The sequence below is a fragment of the Dermacentor variabilis genome, chromosome 11 (assembly GCF_050947875.1).
Source record: "Dermacentor variabilis isolate Ectoservices chromosome 11, ASM5094787v1, whole genome shotgun sequence".
In the NCBI taxonomy this organism is placed as follows: Eukaryota; Metazoa; Arthropoda; class Arachnida; order Ixodida; family Ixodidae; genus Dermacentor; species Dermacentor variabilis.
In genome coordinates, this window is record NC_134578.1 from 55,955,303 (window position 1) to 55,975,386 (window position 20,084).

Below are 20,084 nucleotides of genomic sequence, written 5' to 3' on the forward strand. Positions count from 1 at the left end.
TTCTGCAACATTGTAATGATAAATGAAACATGATGTATGACTGATTGTGATGTCTTTAAGCTATCTCGGAAGAAAACATTCCAGCTGAATAGGACATCAAGTCGCTGGGGATCGAGGTGTGTCATTATTATTGTTTGATCACATATAACATACTAGCCAATTGTTCATGTGCAATGGCAGATTATAAGTTATTCTGTGTTACTTCTCAGTACGTCCTTGTCATTGCTGCTGCCCCCCCTCTCGTTGGGGCTCGTGGCCTGTTTTCCTAATAAATATGGCATGATTTACTTCTAGTAGGAGATTTGAAGTTTATATGGCCTCCAGCACTCCACGTAGGTTTGTCTATGAGAGGCCATTTGTTTCAAATGGATGCATTAAAACAAGTCACTCCATCGGTAGAAAAAAACACAATCTTTCACAGCACAACTTAGCATACCTTAGCAGTATTCCACATGGAATTGACGCAAATTAACAGGCATCACATTTGCCAACAAAATCATGCTCAATCAGCTTATATGTTTCGTAACAGGCTTCTTGGTGTGCACTTGGTTAACGAAAGCTTGGGAAAAGGACCTAGGGGAGCCACGGTTAAGCAAAGCCTTCTTTTAAAAAATTAGGAGGTGTGACAAAATATGTGCAAAATTTATTATAACTGGAGAGCCTCTGGGTCTCGACCTATTTAAAATATTTCGTAACAAGCTAACCACGAAATAATGGGAGACAAGAAATGGACATTATTTAGAGATATTTTCGTCGTGCAAGGATGACAAAAACAAAGAACTATAGGACAGACTAAATATTCTCATGAACAGAAAGCAGAGGAATATTCTAGCGAAAAATTATTTTAACAGTCATTTAATGGTTATTTTGGTCACAGGGAGGTTAGCCTTAATCAGACTATGTCGTATATTATTTGGGTGCGGCAAAATAAGAACAATAAATTTTCCGCCAATCGGACAAATTATATCACTGCAGTATAGCCAGGACTCGAAAATTATTGCAGCTGAGATGCTGGTTGGTCACAGATTCGACCCGCAAAATTTTTAACAGCTGGCATCAGCCCTGTTCAGGCTCGCATTTACAACTTGTGTATTTCTGCAGGCTTATTCCGAGAGAAAATAAAGATTTCTTCTGTAACTGTACCATATATGAAGGATACGATAAGTTATATAATAAGTGCTGTGGCCCAACATCAACCTTCCGTGTATTTTCTAAATGCTTTGAAGTGGTTATACTAATTGACTTTTCTTCATTTTGTAATTACCTTAACACGTTAGAAATACTCAATATGGCTTTCGAAAAAAAAGAAACCAGATCCACTGATTTATACCCTCTTGATCACAAGGAACATATCTTGCAGAACTTCGAACACGAGCTCTCAGCAAGAGCGATATTGGTCGTCTTTACACGGGCCTTTAACCATATGAATCAGAATATTTTACTTTACAAATGAAAAAAATATAGAACTACAGACCTCGCACTCCAACCACTAAAATGTTATACCAGCTGACGTCAATTTATTTCTGTTAGCAAAATTGCATCATTAAATAAAGAAATACCGTGTGGTATCCGCAAGGCTGCATTTTGAGCCTCTTGCTCTTTAAAGGGACACTAATGGTTACCATGAAGCCAAGTTAAAGTGATAAAGCAATGCTCTAGAACTTCTAAGGCATCATTGGAATGACGCCTTAGAATTCCAATGTTCTTCGTCATTGTAAATACTGTACCGTAGCAATATAATCACGAACAGAGCTTTAGTAACGGCGAAATTCAGGTAAATGCATGACACGATTTGAGACTCCACAGCGACATTCCGGTACTGGCCCGATGGCGTAGGCACTCCTCATCATAATTTATTTCACTAGTACTCAACTACTCGTATTAAAAAGATCATTTCATTAGATTATGAGACGAAAGAAAATGCTACTTGTCTACTTCTATTCGATTCTAAGAAAAAATAACATTTTGACGTTACCCTTGAGTAGTATGGGTGATAGAAAGGTTTCGTTTTCGCTCGACTCTGCGCGCTCGACTCGGCGCCACGCGCGCTTTGGAGTTTCAGTTGTTTCTTTATCGCGTCGTGCTGCGGTGGTCCTGCTGGCTCGCGAAACTTGCATTTGGAACAAGCAGCGAGAATGCCACGTCCACGCGGTGTCGTGGGATACGCGAATGGTCCGCGGAACTTGGCCAATGGTAGTTGCAGCGGCGAATCCAACGTTACTTATCACTGTGTGCCAACGAGTGAACCTCTCCGTTGGAAGTGTTAAAGTGCCGTACCTCTGGCACAGCGCGCTGGCAAAGAGCCGAAAAATCACGTAGAGGATTACGAGTTCAACGCCGACTTACTGAAATCGCGTGGAGTGCCTTTCAAAGCAGGCCGCCGTCGTAGTAGTACGCAACGACGCCGGCAGCGCGACCCCTCAGCAGCAGGCCACGTTCGTCAGTGCTTAAATCGCTGAACTCGAGCCCAGCACCGCGAGCCAATGTGTCGTTGTCAGAGTCGTCCATTGCAACGAGCGTCGAATTTGGCGTCATTAAATAAAGAACCAGTTTAACGTCGCGCGCTTTCCCTTCCGCTTGCCACCATAGTTCCACTTTCGCGCTGCTGTCGGCTCTGTCTTGGCTCTGGTTCTGGCCGCGCGTTCGCGTTTTGTAGAAAAGCCGTAGCGCCATCTGCGGGAGCTGTTTTACTCACCGACGGCGCAACGTCACTATGAGTCCATGACGTCAACACTCTTCGATCGGAGGGCGGGTGATTTGAACTGAGCTAGAGGCACGCGGACGCTTCAGAACGCATTTCCTCTTAAAACAAGTCTCTTCTTCGGACGAAAGAAGTGTTTCGAGGTTTCTGGGATGGTATTCCAGCAGTCCACGTTGACTTAATATTAACATTTAGTGTCCCCTTAATGTGTACGTGAAAATATTGATTTCTTTTTCTTATCAGACAAGAAATTTGTAACTTAAGCAGGTGACAAGAGTGTGTTCATTCCATCAGATTGTTATACTTACTTATTACCACGGGAAATCCATTTTTGCGTAGCCTCTCTTATTGCTCCGTCGAAAAGCTAAATGGCTAAATGTGAACTCCTACAAAGCGAAGGCTGTACTTTTTTCCTACCTACGGCACAACTGTTCTTCTAAATGAAAACCAAACGTTTAGATCTAAAAATATAGAACTTGTGGTCAAGGAATAGTTGTTAGATGTACATTTCACAAGCGCTGTACATGGTGTCCCACGTAACTTCACTCAAGACGTTAAAAATAAAAGGCACGTCGGAAGCGAATTGAACCAAACTCATACTATTTCCAACAGTCTATAGTACCTCAGGCAATTTTGAAGATACCATGGTAACGAAAGGACCATGAAAGCACCAAGATGTAGGTGGCTGTTTCATTACCTACGGGACACACATGTCGTGATACTGATGTCATGACTTGTCATTTATGTTCGTCATACACTCTTGCCATACTGTGCCAATTTTGGTACATACCAAGTTAAGGAAACGACCATGAGAGCACCAAGACGTCGGCGGCGGGCTAGATATGATAGATAGATAGATAGATAGATAGATAGATAGATAGATAGATAGATAGATAGATAGATAGATAGATAGATAGATAGATAGATAGATAGATAGATAGATAGATAGATAGATAGATAGATAGATAGATAGATAGATAGATAGATAGATAGATAGATAGATAGATAGATAGATAGATAGATAGATAGATAGATAGATAGATAGATAGATAGATAGATAGATAGATAGATAGATAGATAGATAGATAGATAGATAGATAGATAGATAGATAGATAGATAGATAGATAGATAGATAGATAGATAGATAGATAGATAGATAGTGCTTTTCAGTGCATTGCCGCGAATTATAACAAAAGGACAAATAGTGAAACATAACCAATTACTTCAAATTTAAGTCTGCAATACTTACCGTTCCGATTTCTTCGCTCTCTTTTCTTATGCTGATTGAGCTCATACGAGCGTTGATAAACTTGTGAGAGTGTCGGCTCTGCAAAAATAGATACACATATTTGCTTCGATGCACAGTAAGTTGGAACTTATTGAGTCTTATTGAGGCAATTTCACGGCTGTGGTTAAACAACGGAAATCGAATGGCATAACAACTAGACTTGTTCTTGCCAGGTGCTGTAATCATGTGCGGGTGATATACATTAAAGCGTATACTGACTTTCCCGTACGCAGAGAGAACATCAGACGTATTTATTAAGCAACAGGTGCTATGTACGTATACTAGTACGAAACGGGACGCATATTACACAGGGAACTGGACAAGTCGACGAGAATTTTGTACCATACGAAGAGGCAGTCGGTTGTTGCGACGTCACTGCCTTGATGGAGGTATCTCTTATGTAGCATGACTAAGTTTTAGATTCCCCAACTATTTTTCGCAATAGTGACGGTTACAACTCAAACCAGTGATGAAAATATTTTAAATAAAGTGTGTGCCAGGAGATCTTGAAGCCGCCTTCGCACTTTTAACAGGGAGCTGTTTAAGCTTCCGTTTCGCCGTGGAGCGTTAACAGGAAATTCAGCCCAGCTGTGCGCCGCCTCGCGTTGCCTAGTAACCAGCTGCGAGGGCATCGAGTCACGTAACCTCCTAGCACATCACGCGCGTAGGGTGGAGTTTTGACGTCACAGGCTAGTAAAAGCTCGAGCCGGCCTGGCGGCACACCTCTCGCCTCCTCTGCTCCCTGCGTACGTGCTGCTGCCATGGGGAGACCGAAGGAAGTCCGGATGCCCGAAGAAGGAGCGGCTTACCACGAAGAGCGCCGTACTGCCAAGCGAGGAGCTTTGCATCCCGCCGAGCTGATCCGGAACACCGCGCCGAAGCTGCGGCTAAGAGGCGACGTCGAGTCGTGTATCTCGAGTTTCAGTTTAGGGAACGCGAGAGTTGTCGCCCAAACGGTCGACGTCGTCGAAAAGTGATCCCGGCCTGCGACTTATCCAAAACGTCCAGCGTCAAGCCCGTTGCGGCTCAGCAGGACTACGATCGACGAAGGAGAGCCTATCCAGCCCATCGCGCCGAGGCCACCGCCGATGAACGCCATCGCCGAGCCGAGGATCTCCAGTTATAGACCAGAGACAACGAACTCTGCCGACGGAATGCTCGGCGCCGCCGGGAATCGCTTTCGGGCCTGCGTGTCACCGAGAACTTTCAACCCGAAGCCCGCAAATCCGTGGGAGGCGCGAACGGCCACTTCCAGCGCGAATTTCTCGGCATAGATTTCGGGCACAGTTGCCGCGTCTGTGACCGGTTCTGGTTGTACGTGAATCTCTCCACGGTGAAATCGGTGCGGAACTTTAAACAGACGAGCTCTGCCTTGCAAGTGCCTAGCAAAGCTTTCCCCCATGGCACCGACCACGACAATGACCACGACGACGGTTGGGCGTCAAGGACGAGGACCGGACGACGATGATGACGGCTGGTAATGAAGCAATGTCCATAATTAATTGTGATGCACCTACTGGGGCTTGTATGTGCACGACTTGCTGGGGCTTCTGCGGCTTACCGGCCTGGCCGTGTATGACCTCGCAAAAACTTTGCGAAACTTAGCAAATCTTGGCGACACTAAGAATAAGCACAGTTAAGCCATGCACAGCGTCGCAAAACTTAGCAAAACCTAGCAACGCTTATTATGAACGTATCCGAGCCAGGTATAACCTCGCAAAACTTAGCAAAAGCCGGAAACAGCTCCGCTGTGACCCAGCCTTGCACCACTAGCGCAAAGTTCCCACATTTTCTTGTGACGTGTGCGAACAGTAAGCCTAAAACAAGCCAGCCGGTATAGTACATACTATAAAGAGGAAGACATTATAGACCCTTCTCGTGGAGCAGTTTGCTATACAGAGCAATCAGATGGCCTTCTTGGCGGCGCGGCGCATGTTGGCTCAGCGAAAGCGCACGCATACTGAACCATTACCACTCCTGCCCGGCTACCATGCGATCGGCTGTCGGAATTCCAACTAGGTGCTCGCTATACGCACCGTGCACCATCCATACTGCAAAATGAGCAGTGGTAGGGGGAAGACATGTGCAGTAGTTGGCCACAAAATAGTGACTGGCATGTTAAGAAAAAGAATTATTGTCTGCGGCTAAGTTGACGCACCGCTGCTACAACTGCTCGTGTTACCGGTACTTCGAGATGTGTGGCTTTCCTCTGGGACAAAAAAAATTTGTTCATCCGGCAGCATCATATCGCTAACGTTCAAAGAAAGGGCTTCAGCCCCGGAACGTCGAAAAGGGCGAGGACCGCTCGTTTCACAATGACAAAGGGAGTAGCGTTACTTTCTGGCACAAAAGCTGTCGCAAACGTTATCTACACACGTTCATCAAAACTCGTACGCTACCTTAGGCCCACTCTATCGTCGACGTATCACGAATGAGCGAATGGACGCATACTTGAATCAATGCACCGAAACAGGGGTGACGGCGACTTAACCGACAGCGCACGGATGATCGAAGCTGAACGTTTCGTGACAGTCTAGAACGTAAGCGAGTGGCTAGATATGATACGTCTTGCTACCACCTATTAAGAACAGAACATCTGTTTTCCAAGCCCTGGTGCGCAGCAAGAACAAATGTATCGCAACTTAGCCCACCCGCGAGCAATGAGGCAGAAAACAAGAAACCGGACAGCGACCGCACGGAGCTACCTTACTGAGTCAGAAACCTTACAAGCCGCTAATAGAAAGTGTGTGCCAAACGGAGATGTAAGAGCAAAACTCAATGATCGTACTTCAATTATTAAGCGGAAATTGAGGCCAGCTTGGCGTACATTTCTGTAGCCGCGCGTTTGGTACAAACACAACGCGCGGTGCTCGCACCGTTTGTACAAGGTGTGATTAGCTCCAAAAGCACTTACATCTACTACGAAGCTGTAGTCAAAGCTTCGTGTTGTCCGCCGAGTCACCGCCTACAATATACGTCGAAACAAAGGTTTCCTTAACGGCGCCGGGGCGTCAGCACATCTATTTTAAGCACGGAGGCAACGAAGACAGCTAAGGCAAGCCACGGATGCGCCACCACGTGATCTAACGTGGCGGAAGCCACGGTGTTGCCTTGAAAAATGACTATAAGTACAAAAACTTAAGAGCCTTAGGCACCTTTCTTGGTTTAGTAAGAGTTGATTGCATTAATGCACGCCTCTTTTCGTTGCGTGAAAAGTTGTATTCGTAGGAGCAGGAATATATATATATATATATATATATATATATATATATATATATATATATATATATATATATATATATATATATATATATATATATATATATATATATCTGCCTTTATATCATACATCACGGAGTCGAGGCGCAAAAGGGGAGTATAAAAAAGAACACGACATTTGCATTTTCCCTGCAACATTCACTGCGCGACAACTTTCTTGGCCGTCACTACTTACTACTGCGGCAACCGACTAGCAAGGAACGACGGCAAATAGATAAACATAGTTTGTACCTACATCCACATCTTCTTCTAGGGTAAGCAAGTAATTGTACATGATTCCGTATACCAATGTGTTTTTTTCTTCTGTAACTGTTCAAGTACGTCGAAAAATGTATTATCGCTTATTCTTGTCACTGTATAAAGATTTCATGCTGTTTTATAAACCTGCATTTGAAAGATGTCGGGCCGATATCGACCCCATGTCGATCATAAATCTCTGATTCTTCTCAATACGTGTCCTTCAGCAGGCAGGAGAACCAAATAATGGCAATTTATAACCTGTTCTCATGCTCTCGCATAACTTCCTCACTCCCCAACATTGCCACAATATGTATCAATTTGAACTTATAACTACAGGGCGAGAACGTTTATAGGAACTCTGCAATCATCATAAGAGATACGGTGAACCTTTCTTGCAGTAAACAGGCTACCCTGCCAAGGAGCATTAAAAGTGACATTTCCTCAACACAAACCAAAGGAATGGACTGAAGTAGCAAGGCACACTAAGCATAATCCAAGCCCTCCTATCAAGCCGTGTCATCTCCAAAACCTGACACTCAAGCCGGCTGAAATCAAGAAACTCAATGTTGTCATTCGAAAGGCAATCAACCTAGCCGTGACCCTTCCACGCATTAACGGTGAAACTCCTCAACCTCAGCGTCCACAATACGTGGGAAGAGCTTGCCGAGTCTCATAAATCAGCCAACTAGAGCGGCTCAAGCTCACTGCTACCAGACGGGTGGCAGTTTTGCACTACAGTGAAAGCTACATTGCTTATACAGACCAGAAAGCGAGAATCCCACTCGCCCGGCTGTATTGTATCAGCTTTGCAATCATACCGCGCCATATGCATCCAACTTACGATAAGGAGTGCCGGCAAAGCAGAATACGCCGACTCATAAAGAAATACGCATGACACCCTCATACAAGGCCGTGTCACCTGTGCAACCTGACACTCAAGCCGCCTGAAATCAAGAAACTGAATGTTGCCGTTCGAAAGGCAATCAACGTAGGCTTGACCCTCCCGTCCATTGCATTAACGGAGATATTCCTCAACCTCGGCGTCCACAATACGTGGAAAGAGCTTGCTGAGCCTCATAAAATCGGCAAACTAGAGCGGCTCAAGCTCACTGCCACCAGACGTGCAGCAGTTTCGCGCTACCCCAACTACAGTGAAAGCTACATTGCCTACACAGACCAGAAAGCAAGAATCCCACCCGCCCTGCAGTACTGTATCAGCTTTGCAGGCATACCGCGCCATATGCATCCAACTTACGATAAGGAGTACCGGCGAAGCAGAATCCGCGCACTTAGCAAGAAACACGCGAGAGACCCTGTTTCGAGGCGCACCAGTGCTGCCCGGTATATAAAACGAAACTCCTTTGCCTTAAGCGTCGAGGGTCAGCAAGACAAAGAACTCGCAGCTTTCACCATCCAAGGAAGAGCCTTCGAGAGTGCAGCGGAAACGTCAATCCCTCTCGCAATAACAATCTGCCCGGAAGGGGCAGTAATGCTCACTGAGTCCCAATCAGCAGCTCGCAGCTTCCAAAAAGGACGCATATGCCAACCGACACCATGCCGGCCAACAACGTCGGTGACATCGCCCTAGAGCACTTTCAGCTTCTGCAGCACCACCGACTCAGCACAAGAACGTGCCCTTTACCACACGAGAATTTGAGCAAAGAGGGAAAAGTCATCTTCCGCAGCTTATAGACGAACTTTTACCTACACGGAATAATCATGAACACATTCTATCCTAGCAATATTTGCACACTTGTACCCACTGCGACGTCCCAGAAACCCTTCATCACATGGTCCAGGATTGCCCCCCTCGTGACTCATCCACAGACCCCACACCACAAGCTCCACAAGACGACTCCCAAGAAGGACGCCCCATAGAAGCACAACACTAGCAACCCAAATCACCGCAGATTATGCAATACCACCACAGAAACGTGGGGGGTCAAGCTTTCCTCTGACGATCTGGATAGCCAGCGCAGTTTTTTCAGCCGGGCTAAGGAGGCATCGCTAACCAGAGTGTTCCTGGATTAAGGAATCCTCCCACATAGGGTGAACTTGGCCCTGACTCGGATTACCGTTTCAGAAAATAAAAGCTCGTTTCTCTCTCCTCATTAACGTTCGAGACGAATTGCTACGGCTTTCAATCGCGTTCAAGTCGCGTTTCAATCTCAATGCTTAAAGCTTTGTAAAAAGCTTGATGGGTGATAAACATTTTTGAAGTATGAAACATGTGGACATAAGAATAGTTAAGCCACCCCGTTCAAATTCTGCCTCAATAAAACCATGACTAACATACAGAAAAACAATTTGCTTACCGAAGTCGATATAGGTACCCTGCATTTCTTGTACTTTGTAGATCTTATGCAGTATCTTATCATGCAACGAACGTTCGTCTTGTGGTAGAGGCTTTATTCTCAGCTCGTGGTTGATAATACCTTCCTGGTAGAATAGGAGAAAATATAACTCATTCACAGACAAAAACACAGCAAGCAATATCTTATACATTTGGCTTTTCAAAATACACGAAAGAAAAATATCGGCTTATGCTAAAGTTTTACAGCGGAGCTGTTAGTCTCTAGTTTGCTGAAATTTTTCGTGTCCGCGTGCGCGAGGTTCACACAAAAATGTGAGCAATCCTGGACAGAGTCAAACTAGCACTTAGCGGTGCGCCTAGAGGAATGAGCATGTAGACTGCACTTCCGCACACAAGCGTGGAAGTGTAACATACGCCGCTTGTCCGGTCGTCGTCTAACGTCGGTCATGCTTGTCCAAAGCTGGCAACCGCTTCGCTGTACATCCATTTGCACTGAGCGGAATGGAGGCGCAATATTTTTAAAAGACAGTGATGCGCAATATTAGTCATACATCTTAAGCCTGCCTCTTACGTGACGTCCCAGAACACGTCGTAACCTTGGTTACGAGTGGTCGTTCTACACTAGAAAACTCGCAGCGTTCCATGTACATCGCAAGGTTGGCTGAACGGGTACAAGAAAGATACAAAGACAAAGAAACAGAGATCGATGTACTGTTACGAGACAAGTCAAACCTTGCCCAGGCCATCTTAATTTATAATGGCCCCGGAGGACGTCATTGAAGAAATACAAACTTGGCTTGCTTTTTAGTGGCCCTGTTCTCAGGAATGCCAAGAAGAATTTACGTCGCAAGGTGACACAAGGGGAAGCTGAAGACTTTTGAAGTAAACCCGGTCACACTGTGATGAAGGACCCCTAACGGAAAAGAGTTTCCCCAGTGACAAGCCATATCGCACGTTTTCCTTTTCATGCTATCAGTAAGCAGCAGAGCAAAACAAAAGGCGCTGCTTGTTTAAATTGAAATCGACAAAGCGCAAGAAAATTCTGCATCTCGTGAATGCGAAACAACCCCCCCCCCCCAAGGAAAGCATAACGCTTGCAAAAAAAGAAAGTGTAAAGCTTGAAATACTTTGCAGCTTTATAATTCGCACACTTGGTAATATCAGTGTTACTAGCAGTAAATCCAAAATGTCTTCCCAGATGCGGATAAGCATTTCATGTTACTTTCTATGGCCACTGGACGCAAGGTTGATCGTGGGTTCCTGCTTCCAGGGCCAGAGTAGATAGTTCCATGCAATAGAGCAGATAGCGAGGACGCTACACCTATGGAAAACACGCAGACGAAGCTGCCCGAGGCCAGTATGGCGGTGTGACGGTGGCGAGATCATCGTGGGGGCCAGTTGCATGCGTTCAAATGTACGACTCTAATAACAGTCGTTTACTGCAAGGCAAATCGTGGGTACTCTAGTGGTAATAAAGATTTTTAAAGCAATAAAACTAACACCAAGGATATGAAGTATTCCGGCAACTTGCTGTTGCTTATGGACTGCGGATGAGGTTTACATCCCTTTTAGAAGCCATCTGCCTTTCTACTTTCACGTTATTCTCGCGAATGCGAAGAACAACTTACGCCGAAATGTTATGCTCCGGAAACACGGGCGAACTAAAGTCGTTTGAAGTAAACCCTGATGGAGATGATGCCGTTACGCCCATAAACATTTCGCCATCTCCATTTCCGTAAAGGACACTTACCAGTAAGGAAACGCTCCTTTGTCGCGTGCCCCCTCGTGTCAAATACCTTTCCAGTAAACGGCCCTTAGTTCAAAGGACTGCGGAGTGCTCGTGTGTAAAGAGTATTAGATGCACCACCTGCTGTCCATAGACCGTGAATTTTAGGCGAAGGCCGCTCTGACAAAACTAGTGTCCCGTGTCGAAGCAGGCAATTGCGTCGTACACCGCGGGACAATTCTATTGAGAACACAATGTTAGAGACTCGGGATACGCGCTCGCACCATCGGGGCCAATGCCGGCGTCATGCAGTGAGACAAGTCATGACAACACGAGCTGCTAGCGGAGCCGACTTTCCCGAGCATCAGACTGGGCGCATGTGTGGCCGGCGAGCTGCAGGTTTCAAGTCACGTGATTGCTGCGGGCGCAGGAGTAGCATACCGTGCGGACAGAAAGGGGCCAGACGAAAATAAATCGGCTTCGATGGGCGCTCTGCTTGATTTCTCATGCGCTGCTACATTTTGGATGCGCGAAACTGTGACATGTAGCGTCAGCGCAGCCGATTTAACATCTATGCATGTTCCTCGTGGCCGACCCCCGAATACTCTTCACACAACGTAAGTGTTGTGACCGGGAGTGATCGCGGTCGTCGGGTGGACTATATTCTCGTGTGTTAGGACATGTGAGGTGGTGCGTACTTAGAAAACGAATGTTTGCTGAAACTTGCACTGCGTGTAGAACTACGAGCCTTGCTTCGTGCTATATTGATGTGTCCTTCGGGCAAAATGGTGCCTTCAGCTATGATACTACTGTACGAGGCGGACATTACGGCGGACTCACACCCTAATGTATTTCAAGCGCGCGAAGTATAAGTTCGTACTTTCGGTCTACAGTAAATACAGAGAAAAGTGACAGTACCTATTACCGCATGAATTCCACAGGTAACGAAGCCAAAGATAGCATTAGGAAAATTAATTGTAACATTATTTGAAGTGTGCAAATCACAACCCAAAGGGAAATTAGAAACGAAGAAAAACAATCCTTTCCCGTAGTGGGAGCCCAACCCACAACCTAGGTTGAAATGTCACTGAGATTCTCTCTAGTGACGGTCTGGAGAGCCGTATCGAATATTGCGCGCCTATAGTATCGGACGACGCCATACACTAGAGGCTTTAGGTATATGCTACCCAATATGTTACCGATATTGTCATGGAATATGGGAGCAGCGCATTACCCATATTTTCCAGCGAGTATAGCCAGACTAGTTGCATAAGGAAGGACTTACGACTTGCACCACGCTTTCCCTCTGGCGTAAGACGAGAGAGGATTGATGATGCACGTCCTGGTACAGAACCTCTTGAATAGTTGAAGTGTCAACCTGCGTATACACGTCATTTTTGTAGTTGGCTGTCAGTTGAAGAATCTATGATTCTTTATTTGATGCTTCTGGGGCATTCTGTGCGAAAAATTGTACTTTTGCTTTGTAGCTCCACAGTAAAATTTTTATTTAGCTTAAGTAGGCACTGTACGAATGGTTACGACCCGCTGCTTCACCACAATCCTAACTTCTGCACCCCCCCCAATTTATGCTTACTTTTTCATAAAAATAAATGGGCAATTCTCATAGTAAATTTAGGAAGAGTTCTAGGAATTTTTTTTCGCCACAAAATAACTCAGGTAAGTTTACTAAACTAATTTCTTATGCATTTCTGGAATTAAAGATCGTTTCCACATAACTTACAGAAGAATCACTGATTTTGGTTATAATGCAATTCATTTGGAAGGAAAATCTAGACAAGAAACTAAATTATGATAATAGCTCAAATTCTTGTGCAGGAAACACAAATTAGTAAAACATTCTTTGCAGCAAAGTCTGTTGACGGGAGTACGCTAGACCACACTTTCTATGGCCCTTGCAAACCTTCAAAATACTTTATGCTTTTCTGGGCTATTGGTGTGGAAAATGAAGGAAAGAAGCGCAAAAAAAGACGAAAGAGAAGGGCTTCAGTACAAAGCACTACACTAGAAAAAAATCGTAGTGCGAAATAATGTAAATTTTCCACGCCTACATCTACAGATCTCTATCTTTCCGCCTTCCCAGCACTACATTCCTTAACATTCAAAATACTTGCTTCAGGTTATCACCTAATAATTTTCTAAACGATGGACAGTATACTGCAAGCCTTCTGCTTATCATCACGAGACGTTTGACGAGCGCACTAAATGTATATAGGTTTTAGGAGCCAGCACTATATTCTAGGGATCTGCAATCTTGTGTGCAATATAAGAACTCTGGTGCAAGCAACGCAGCCTCGTCTACAACCACAACACGTTCTACTACAAGATCGAGGAGCTTGGGCTATCGAAGATCTTGTCCGCTAGAAAGAGAAGTATATCTATTATGTTAAGAGCAAGCTTTTAGCTCGGGCCCAACTCCAACGCGGCCTATTCAAATATATGTAAAATTCCGAAATGCTTTTATGAAATAACCACTGGACCAATTTTAATGAAGTTTGTTGCATTTCAGAGAGAAATTTAAATTGTACTGACTGTTGGAAGCGGAATTTCGATTTAAGGCCTGGAATTTTTTTAACGTTTTTTTTTTTCATAATTCAAAAGTTCGAAAGACTTTTGAATTATGAAAGCATGAAGCACGAAGTTTACAACTTAATAACTCTGCAACAAGAATAGATATCGCGTTTCTGTAAACGGCATCCACTAAATCATTGAAAGCAGACAAATTTGGTTTATCATTTTATGTCTTACGTGAATTTGTTACGTTGTTTACAAGGGTCCTGCAAAAGCTGTATTTCGACATCACTAATCTTTTTCAGATTTATGTGTAACATATCAATTTTGTCCGCTTTAGATGTACTATTAGATGTGATTCACAGAATTGTGATATCATTTACAGTTACAGAGCTGTAAACTTGATAATTTTTTAATGAAAATTTGCGATTTTCGCCAATTTTTATTAAAACATTGACGACCGTAATGGAAAATTCGAAAAAAGGAGTCACTAGATTTTAGATTTTTCTTTTAAATACAACAAAGCTAGTCAAATTTGGTGCAGTGGTTGCCGATACATGTGTTACATGTAAAATCTTATCATTTTCGTTTCGTAACCTTAAAGGGCCACTAAAAAATTCACCGACGGTTACAACACACCTTAATGCGAAATTTAAGCCCAACTCTATGCATGTTTTCAATTCGGAATATATCGACTGGCGTCGACAATCTGCCACATGCAGCACATTGCGCGTGCGGCACAACGCAGTACAATGCCGCCATATACCAAAGGTAATTCTCTCTTCTGATTAAATAAAAAGTTCCCTTGGATTACTACCAATCGCTTGTTATCGGCATTTGCCCTTCAGAAAAAAGGCACTTCGTATTCAGATGTTACTTATTGTTTCTTGTTTGGTCGCGTTTGTTCACGACCATCTACAATATCATTACACCTACGAAGAAAACTACATTGCCTCTACACACCTGGAACAATGTTCATAAACCAGACTGCATGTGAGTAACATAAAGAGCTAAAACTTTATTGTTACGATAAATGAGGTTTTGTTTACAGGGGCAGTTAGGATATGTGATAGGCCGGAAAGATAGTTGCTGAGAAGTTGCCGGTCATCCGAGAGACAGTCATCGCGCTGTTTTCAACTTCTTTCTTCGCAGCCCTGAATATATTTAAGATTGTGGCTTAGCTTAGATGTCAGTGCATGTCGGATGACCGTATGTGCAAGCATTATGTGGATCGATTGGCATATTGCTCGGTCGCGAAGACTTGCATATTTCAGCGCACGCGCTTGAACTTTCTATATGGTCGAGGGAAATTATAGGATAAACTAATACACTTTCTAATAGACTAATAACTAATAGAAGACATATTCGGGACATTCTGAATACGAAAGGTGTTCAGTATTTTTCAGAACGCTTGTTTTTCTTTTGTAAGCGTGGATAAACTCGTCATTCTTGTGCTGACAGTGATCACGAAAACGCTCTTTCCGCTGCATTACACTTCTAAATGTACTCATTTCACAGTATACTAAACCTGGTACTACACGAGTCCTTGTCGTCGCAAAGTTTGCAATTACGCAAGAGTGCAGGCGTCAGTGAGTTCTGAAAAGTTGGCGAGAAGCCAGTGCAATTTCTCTTTTTGGCAATAACACGCAGATGTTCGGCGTGTATTAAATTTGGGGCCGTGTACACACTAAAAAACGGGGAATCTATGGCACAGCTGGCTAATCGTGAAGGTCGTTTAAGTTACCTAGGTATCTAGTTTGCCGCAACTCTAATGCTTGCTTACCGTGTCCAACAGTTGTCCCTCGTTACTGGCCGTAACAAGTAGTAGTTTATCAGCCAGCACCGAGCTCTTTTCAAGATTCAGAGTTAGATTGTCGCTGAGGCGTAGAACCAAATTTTTGTCTTTTGTTCTCTCTTGCAGAATAGTTGGATACACATAGAAGTCTTGTTCTGCTGAAGAAAGGTAATGAACAACACGCACCGTCAAATATACCTGCATTACTACCAAATCGCTTAGTCGTCTTGTATTGCAATAGCAGTTATACAGACAGCCTTGGTCAATTTGCACAGTCGTTGTCGGGGTTGACGTCAACGCTGCCATGAGCTTCCGTATAACGTCCAAATGCTATAAGATCACAGCTACAAGGGCTACAAGTTCACCGTAAGCTGCAGATGGGAAAGCGTGCGAGGGTGAGACGAGATGAATGGTGGCTTGGTCTTCTCACGCGTGCCTGGGTGGGGGAGCGGAGAGATACGCTCGTGCTAGGAGGGGCGCAGGTTGGCTTGACGAGAGCTTTTTTTTCTCTCATTTGTCCGAGCGCCGTGCGCCCGAGTGAGTTGCGAGAGAAACATCTGAAAACTGTTGTTGAATTTCTCGGGACCTGGGGACTTTTTGCTGGGGTCTTTTGCTTCTAATAGGCATTTGCCTACGAACAACTGAGGCCGGCTTGCTTTGCTTCCATGTAAGCGTCGCCGAATGCACCGTCCAAACGGGATCATAGTGACTGATACAGAGTCTGTAGTGCCGAAATGGCTTGTGTTTGTCTTTAGTGGTTGGCCCGTGTCAACTTGGCTCACGTTGCAAAAGTCTGAGGCTTCGCAGTGCGTCGTTAGTGCTCCGGCAGTCCAGCCCTGGCAGTGCCTTGGTCGACGGAGGCAGGAGGAGTACGCGTCACATGGAGACGCTACGCGTATGCGCCGCACTGCTGTGGACAAGACTTTAAGCATAATCTGAAAAGGAATGTGTTACTAGAAAATGAACTCGCAGTGGCAACACGTCGTTATTCATCGGTCTGTGGCAGTAAAGCGGCACCTAAGCCCAGGTCGCTTCGATCCCCTTAGCAGAAACCCTCCGTGTTAGCCGTGGTGGTGAGCGAACAACTGATGCAGTACTCAAAGGAGGAAATGATATATTAATGCAAATAAATGTGTATACCAAAAACGCCATTCGAACCTTCCAGTCAGTGCACAACGCTTTGACGCGGCACCACGAAATGTGAAAATAAGGCTAGCTTATTTCGAAGTGTCTATTTGATGTCATGCAGTGCAGCTTTGCACGCGACAAACGGAGTAAAACATGCTTTACTCCGTGGTATACTAGTACCTAGAAGAAGACAGATTCCGAGAAGCGAAAGTTGCCTCGTTTGTCTCGCAACTCACGCGCACGCGTGATCCTCGGACAAGGACGAGAAAGAAAGTGTCCAGGTTTCCGTGCGTCTGCTCTTGTACTCCGGCCTCCGCATGGAATGGCTGAGCGCCACATCATCGGAGTAATCTGCGGTGGGTGCAATGTTTGGGAGACCTCAGATGGCAGAAAGCTTCGTGTGTGCTGTGTTCTCGCCCCTAGGTCACCTCGAAGGGAGAGGCCGCAAGTGAATTAACTCGCCGCTGCTACCGCTCTTCATGACGCCGTCGTTGTTACGGCGAGTGACCTCAGTCATCGAGTGACAGGTGTCAATGCTATCCAGTACCTGCATCGCACCATGCTTGTTGATTTCGTTAGTAAAGGAATTTTTTACAGCTGTTTACGCGGCGGGCAAGACCATTAACCTTAACTTCGTGTAGCTGTCTAATAAGCGTCTATCGCAATCAATGCATGTCCTACAGGACATAATTGCGGTTTACTTCTCTAACAGGCTCGTCTGTTGAAGGAAAGTAGGGAAGATAGGCAAATTTAGGAAAGTATGTGTTTGTACATTTAATGATGAAAACTATGATCACTCACACATGCTTACACACAGGTCAGTTTCCCAAAAACAAAAGCTGTAAATTCCGCCAGTTTTACATGCTACCGACAGGGTAGTCGTAGCGAGCCTGTCTGGAACATACATTCATGACACGCACTCATCGTTTCTACCACCATTCGTGGGGCAGAATTGTATTATTAAGCAATTTATTCATCTCTGACAACGGCAAGCAAAACAAACAAAACAAACCACAACTGAAGCTTGTAATATACGCAGCAAGATGGTAAGTGGAAGCAAGATATTTATTGTCACCCTACAACGGTCCCATCGCTCAAGCGCGACAGGGGTCATGTAAAATAAAGACTGCCCTCATGGATTCACACTGCCAGATAAAAATTCCAAAAGTTAATGGGCAATAAAAGAAACGATTAAGACGAACTACATTGAAATATTTCTCTTCTGTAATTTAAGGAGTTCATCATTCGTAGCGAAAAAAAACTTTCGTACGTAACCGTGAAGATGTCGAAAATGGAAAATCGGAGTGGTGCCACCTGGCGTGTATCACGGTAACTCTCACGTTACGTCAGCAATGCCTCATTCACTCAGAAGAGCTTAGGAAAATTTCAGAGGGGGATTAGGTCAGATCCACCATATAGGACGGGTTGTTAGAATTTAGAAGCAGCAGCTGGACCTTATGGGGCATGTTGCTACGTGACAAGGCAATGTGTCAGCACAAGGAAATTTATGCTAGAAACTTCTAGAAGAATAACCTGTCCATCTATGTTGACTTAATATTTGCCTTTAGTTCCCACTTAAAGTGCATGGCATTCTTTCCGGATCAGCTCAGCGACGTCGTCATTCGGGCACTCAGTGCGCCTACTATAGATCAGTGTGTGAGAATTTGACTGAATGAAATTATATGTGCGATTTAATACATATTTGGCGAGTAGATTGGCACTATAGTAAAAGCAGTCTTTTTAAAAAAAGCATGTGTGTTGGGAATAACACGCGAAATTGTGATTGACGATTGGTCCGTCAGAATGAATTGAGATTTCACTTTGCTCCCACAGGGATAGCAACGAAACTACCGCGTCTTTCAAAAGGTTACTCAACAGTTTTGGTCTCATTGACCTCGTGCTAAAGGATTGGGAAGGGCAAAGCTTTGATGTGGACTTCGTGCATTTTGAATTACTTCTGATAATGCGTGAATACTGTGTTCGCGTGGTTCCCTGTGGTGATGACAGTTTTGTATATATTGTTCTTCGAGAAAAGAAGTTCAGCTACAAAATGTGCAAATTCGAGTTATCTTTTTTTATGATTCCTGACGTTCTCGACAACGCTTTAGGAAACAGCCGCAAAAACAAGCAACAAGAACGAGAAATTGTGGGTGAGAAAGGTGCATTTCAGGTTAGAGATGCGAGTGAGATTTGCAAATAATGTGAACAATGTAATAAACGCAGTCAAATATAACCCATATGGGGCCAACTAAAACCGGCAGATGCATTTTTGCGGGTGAACGTAACGCCGCGCTTATCAAGCTCATCGAAACACAGAACCGATGCCAGAACAGCAGCTGCCATGAATGAGCACGACATAGAAAATTTACCATGGTGGCGCAGTGTACAGCGAGAGCAGTTTAACATTTTAAAAATAGAAAAAAAAGACTGCCATTAATCCTGCCACATACTTTAAGTTATTGGAGAGATCCTTTACGAGGACTATCCGTGCACATTCTTGTAGACTGCGCAGGGCTTAACTACGTTTTATGCATTCTCTTCTTTAGTGGAATCTATTTTCAGGTAGCAACCGTCACCCCCTTATATTCATGACGAGCGGCGCCCCGTATAAACGATCCATTTATTCATAATGTGGCACTGGACAATGTACGACCGAATACTCCAGGAAAGATTTTGTAATACCTGTTGGTCGTAGCTTTTAGTCGGGTGTCGCAAACTGCGTAGTTACTCATCACTGCATACACTATTCTTGGCTACACTGCTCATATTTTCAAATAACGTTATTCGTTGCGAATGACAGTAAAAATGCTACAGAAGGGTATTACACAATCTTTTTCGATATTCGCAGTGAATAACGTTGTTTGAAGATGCGAGCGATGTGGGGCTGAGGAACGCTTGTGCAATGATGAGTAACATGCCCACTTTCCATTACGTTAAAGAAGAAGCAATAAATGAAATAAAGAGATTTAAGCATTTAAGTGCAGGTTTGTATGACTCAACAAGTTTAACCTCCCTACGGTGCACGGGTCGCCCTTCAAGAAAAATTGCAATTAAGTTTAAGGACCCCTGTGGGTAGTTCCTGG

General features: G+C 44.4%; 1 protein-coding gene across 5 annotated transcripts in view; it reads right to left on the reverse strand.

The window, feature by feature from the left end:
* LOC142564559 (venom metalloproteinase antarease-like TtrivMP_A) overlaps positions 1–20,084 on the reverse strand; it is a 126,409-nt gene that overhangs the window by 99,820 nt on the left and 6,505 nt on the right. For 3 of the 5 annotated variants that reach the window (XM_075675602.1, XM_075675606.1, XM_075675604.1), the window contains exons 2-5: positions 15,862–16,031; positions 12,835–12,927; positions 9,825–9,948; positions 3,952–4,029 (exon numbers count right to left, since the gene is read on the reverse strand). In XM_075675602.1, coding sequence (XP_075531717.1) covers positions 3,952–4,029; positions 9,825–9,948; positions 12,835–12,927; positions 15,862–16,031 — 465 coding nt within the window. The remainder of the gene's footprint in view (positions 1–3,951; positions 4,030–9,824; positions 9,949–12,834; positions 12,928–15,861; positions 16,032–20,084) is intronic. The other 2 variants (XM_075675603.1, XM_075675605.1) reach the window with 1 other exon arrangement.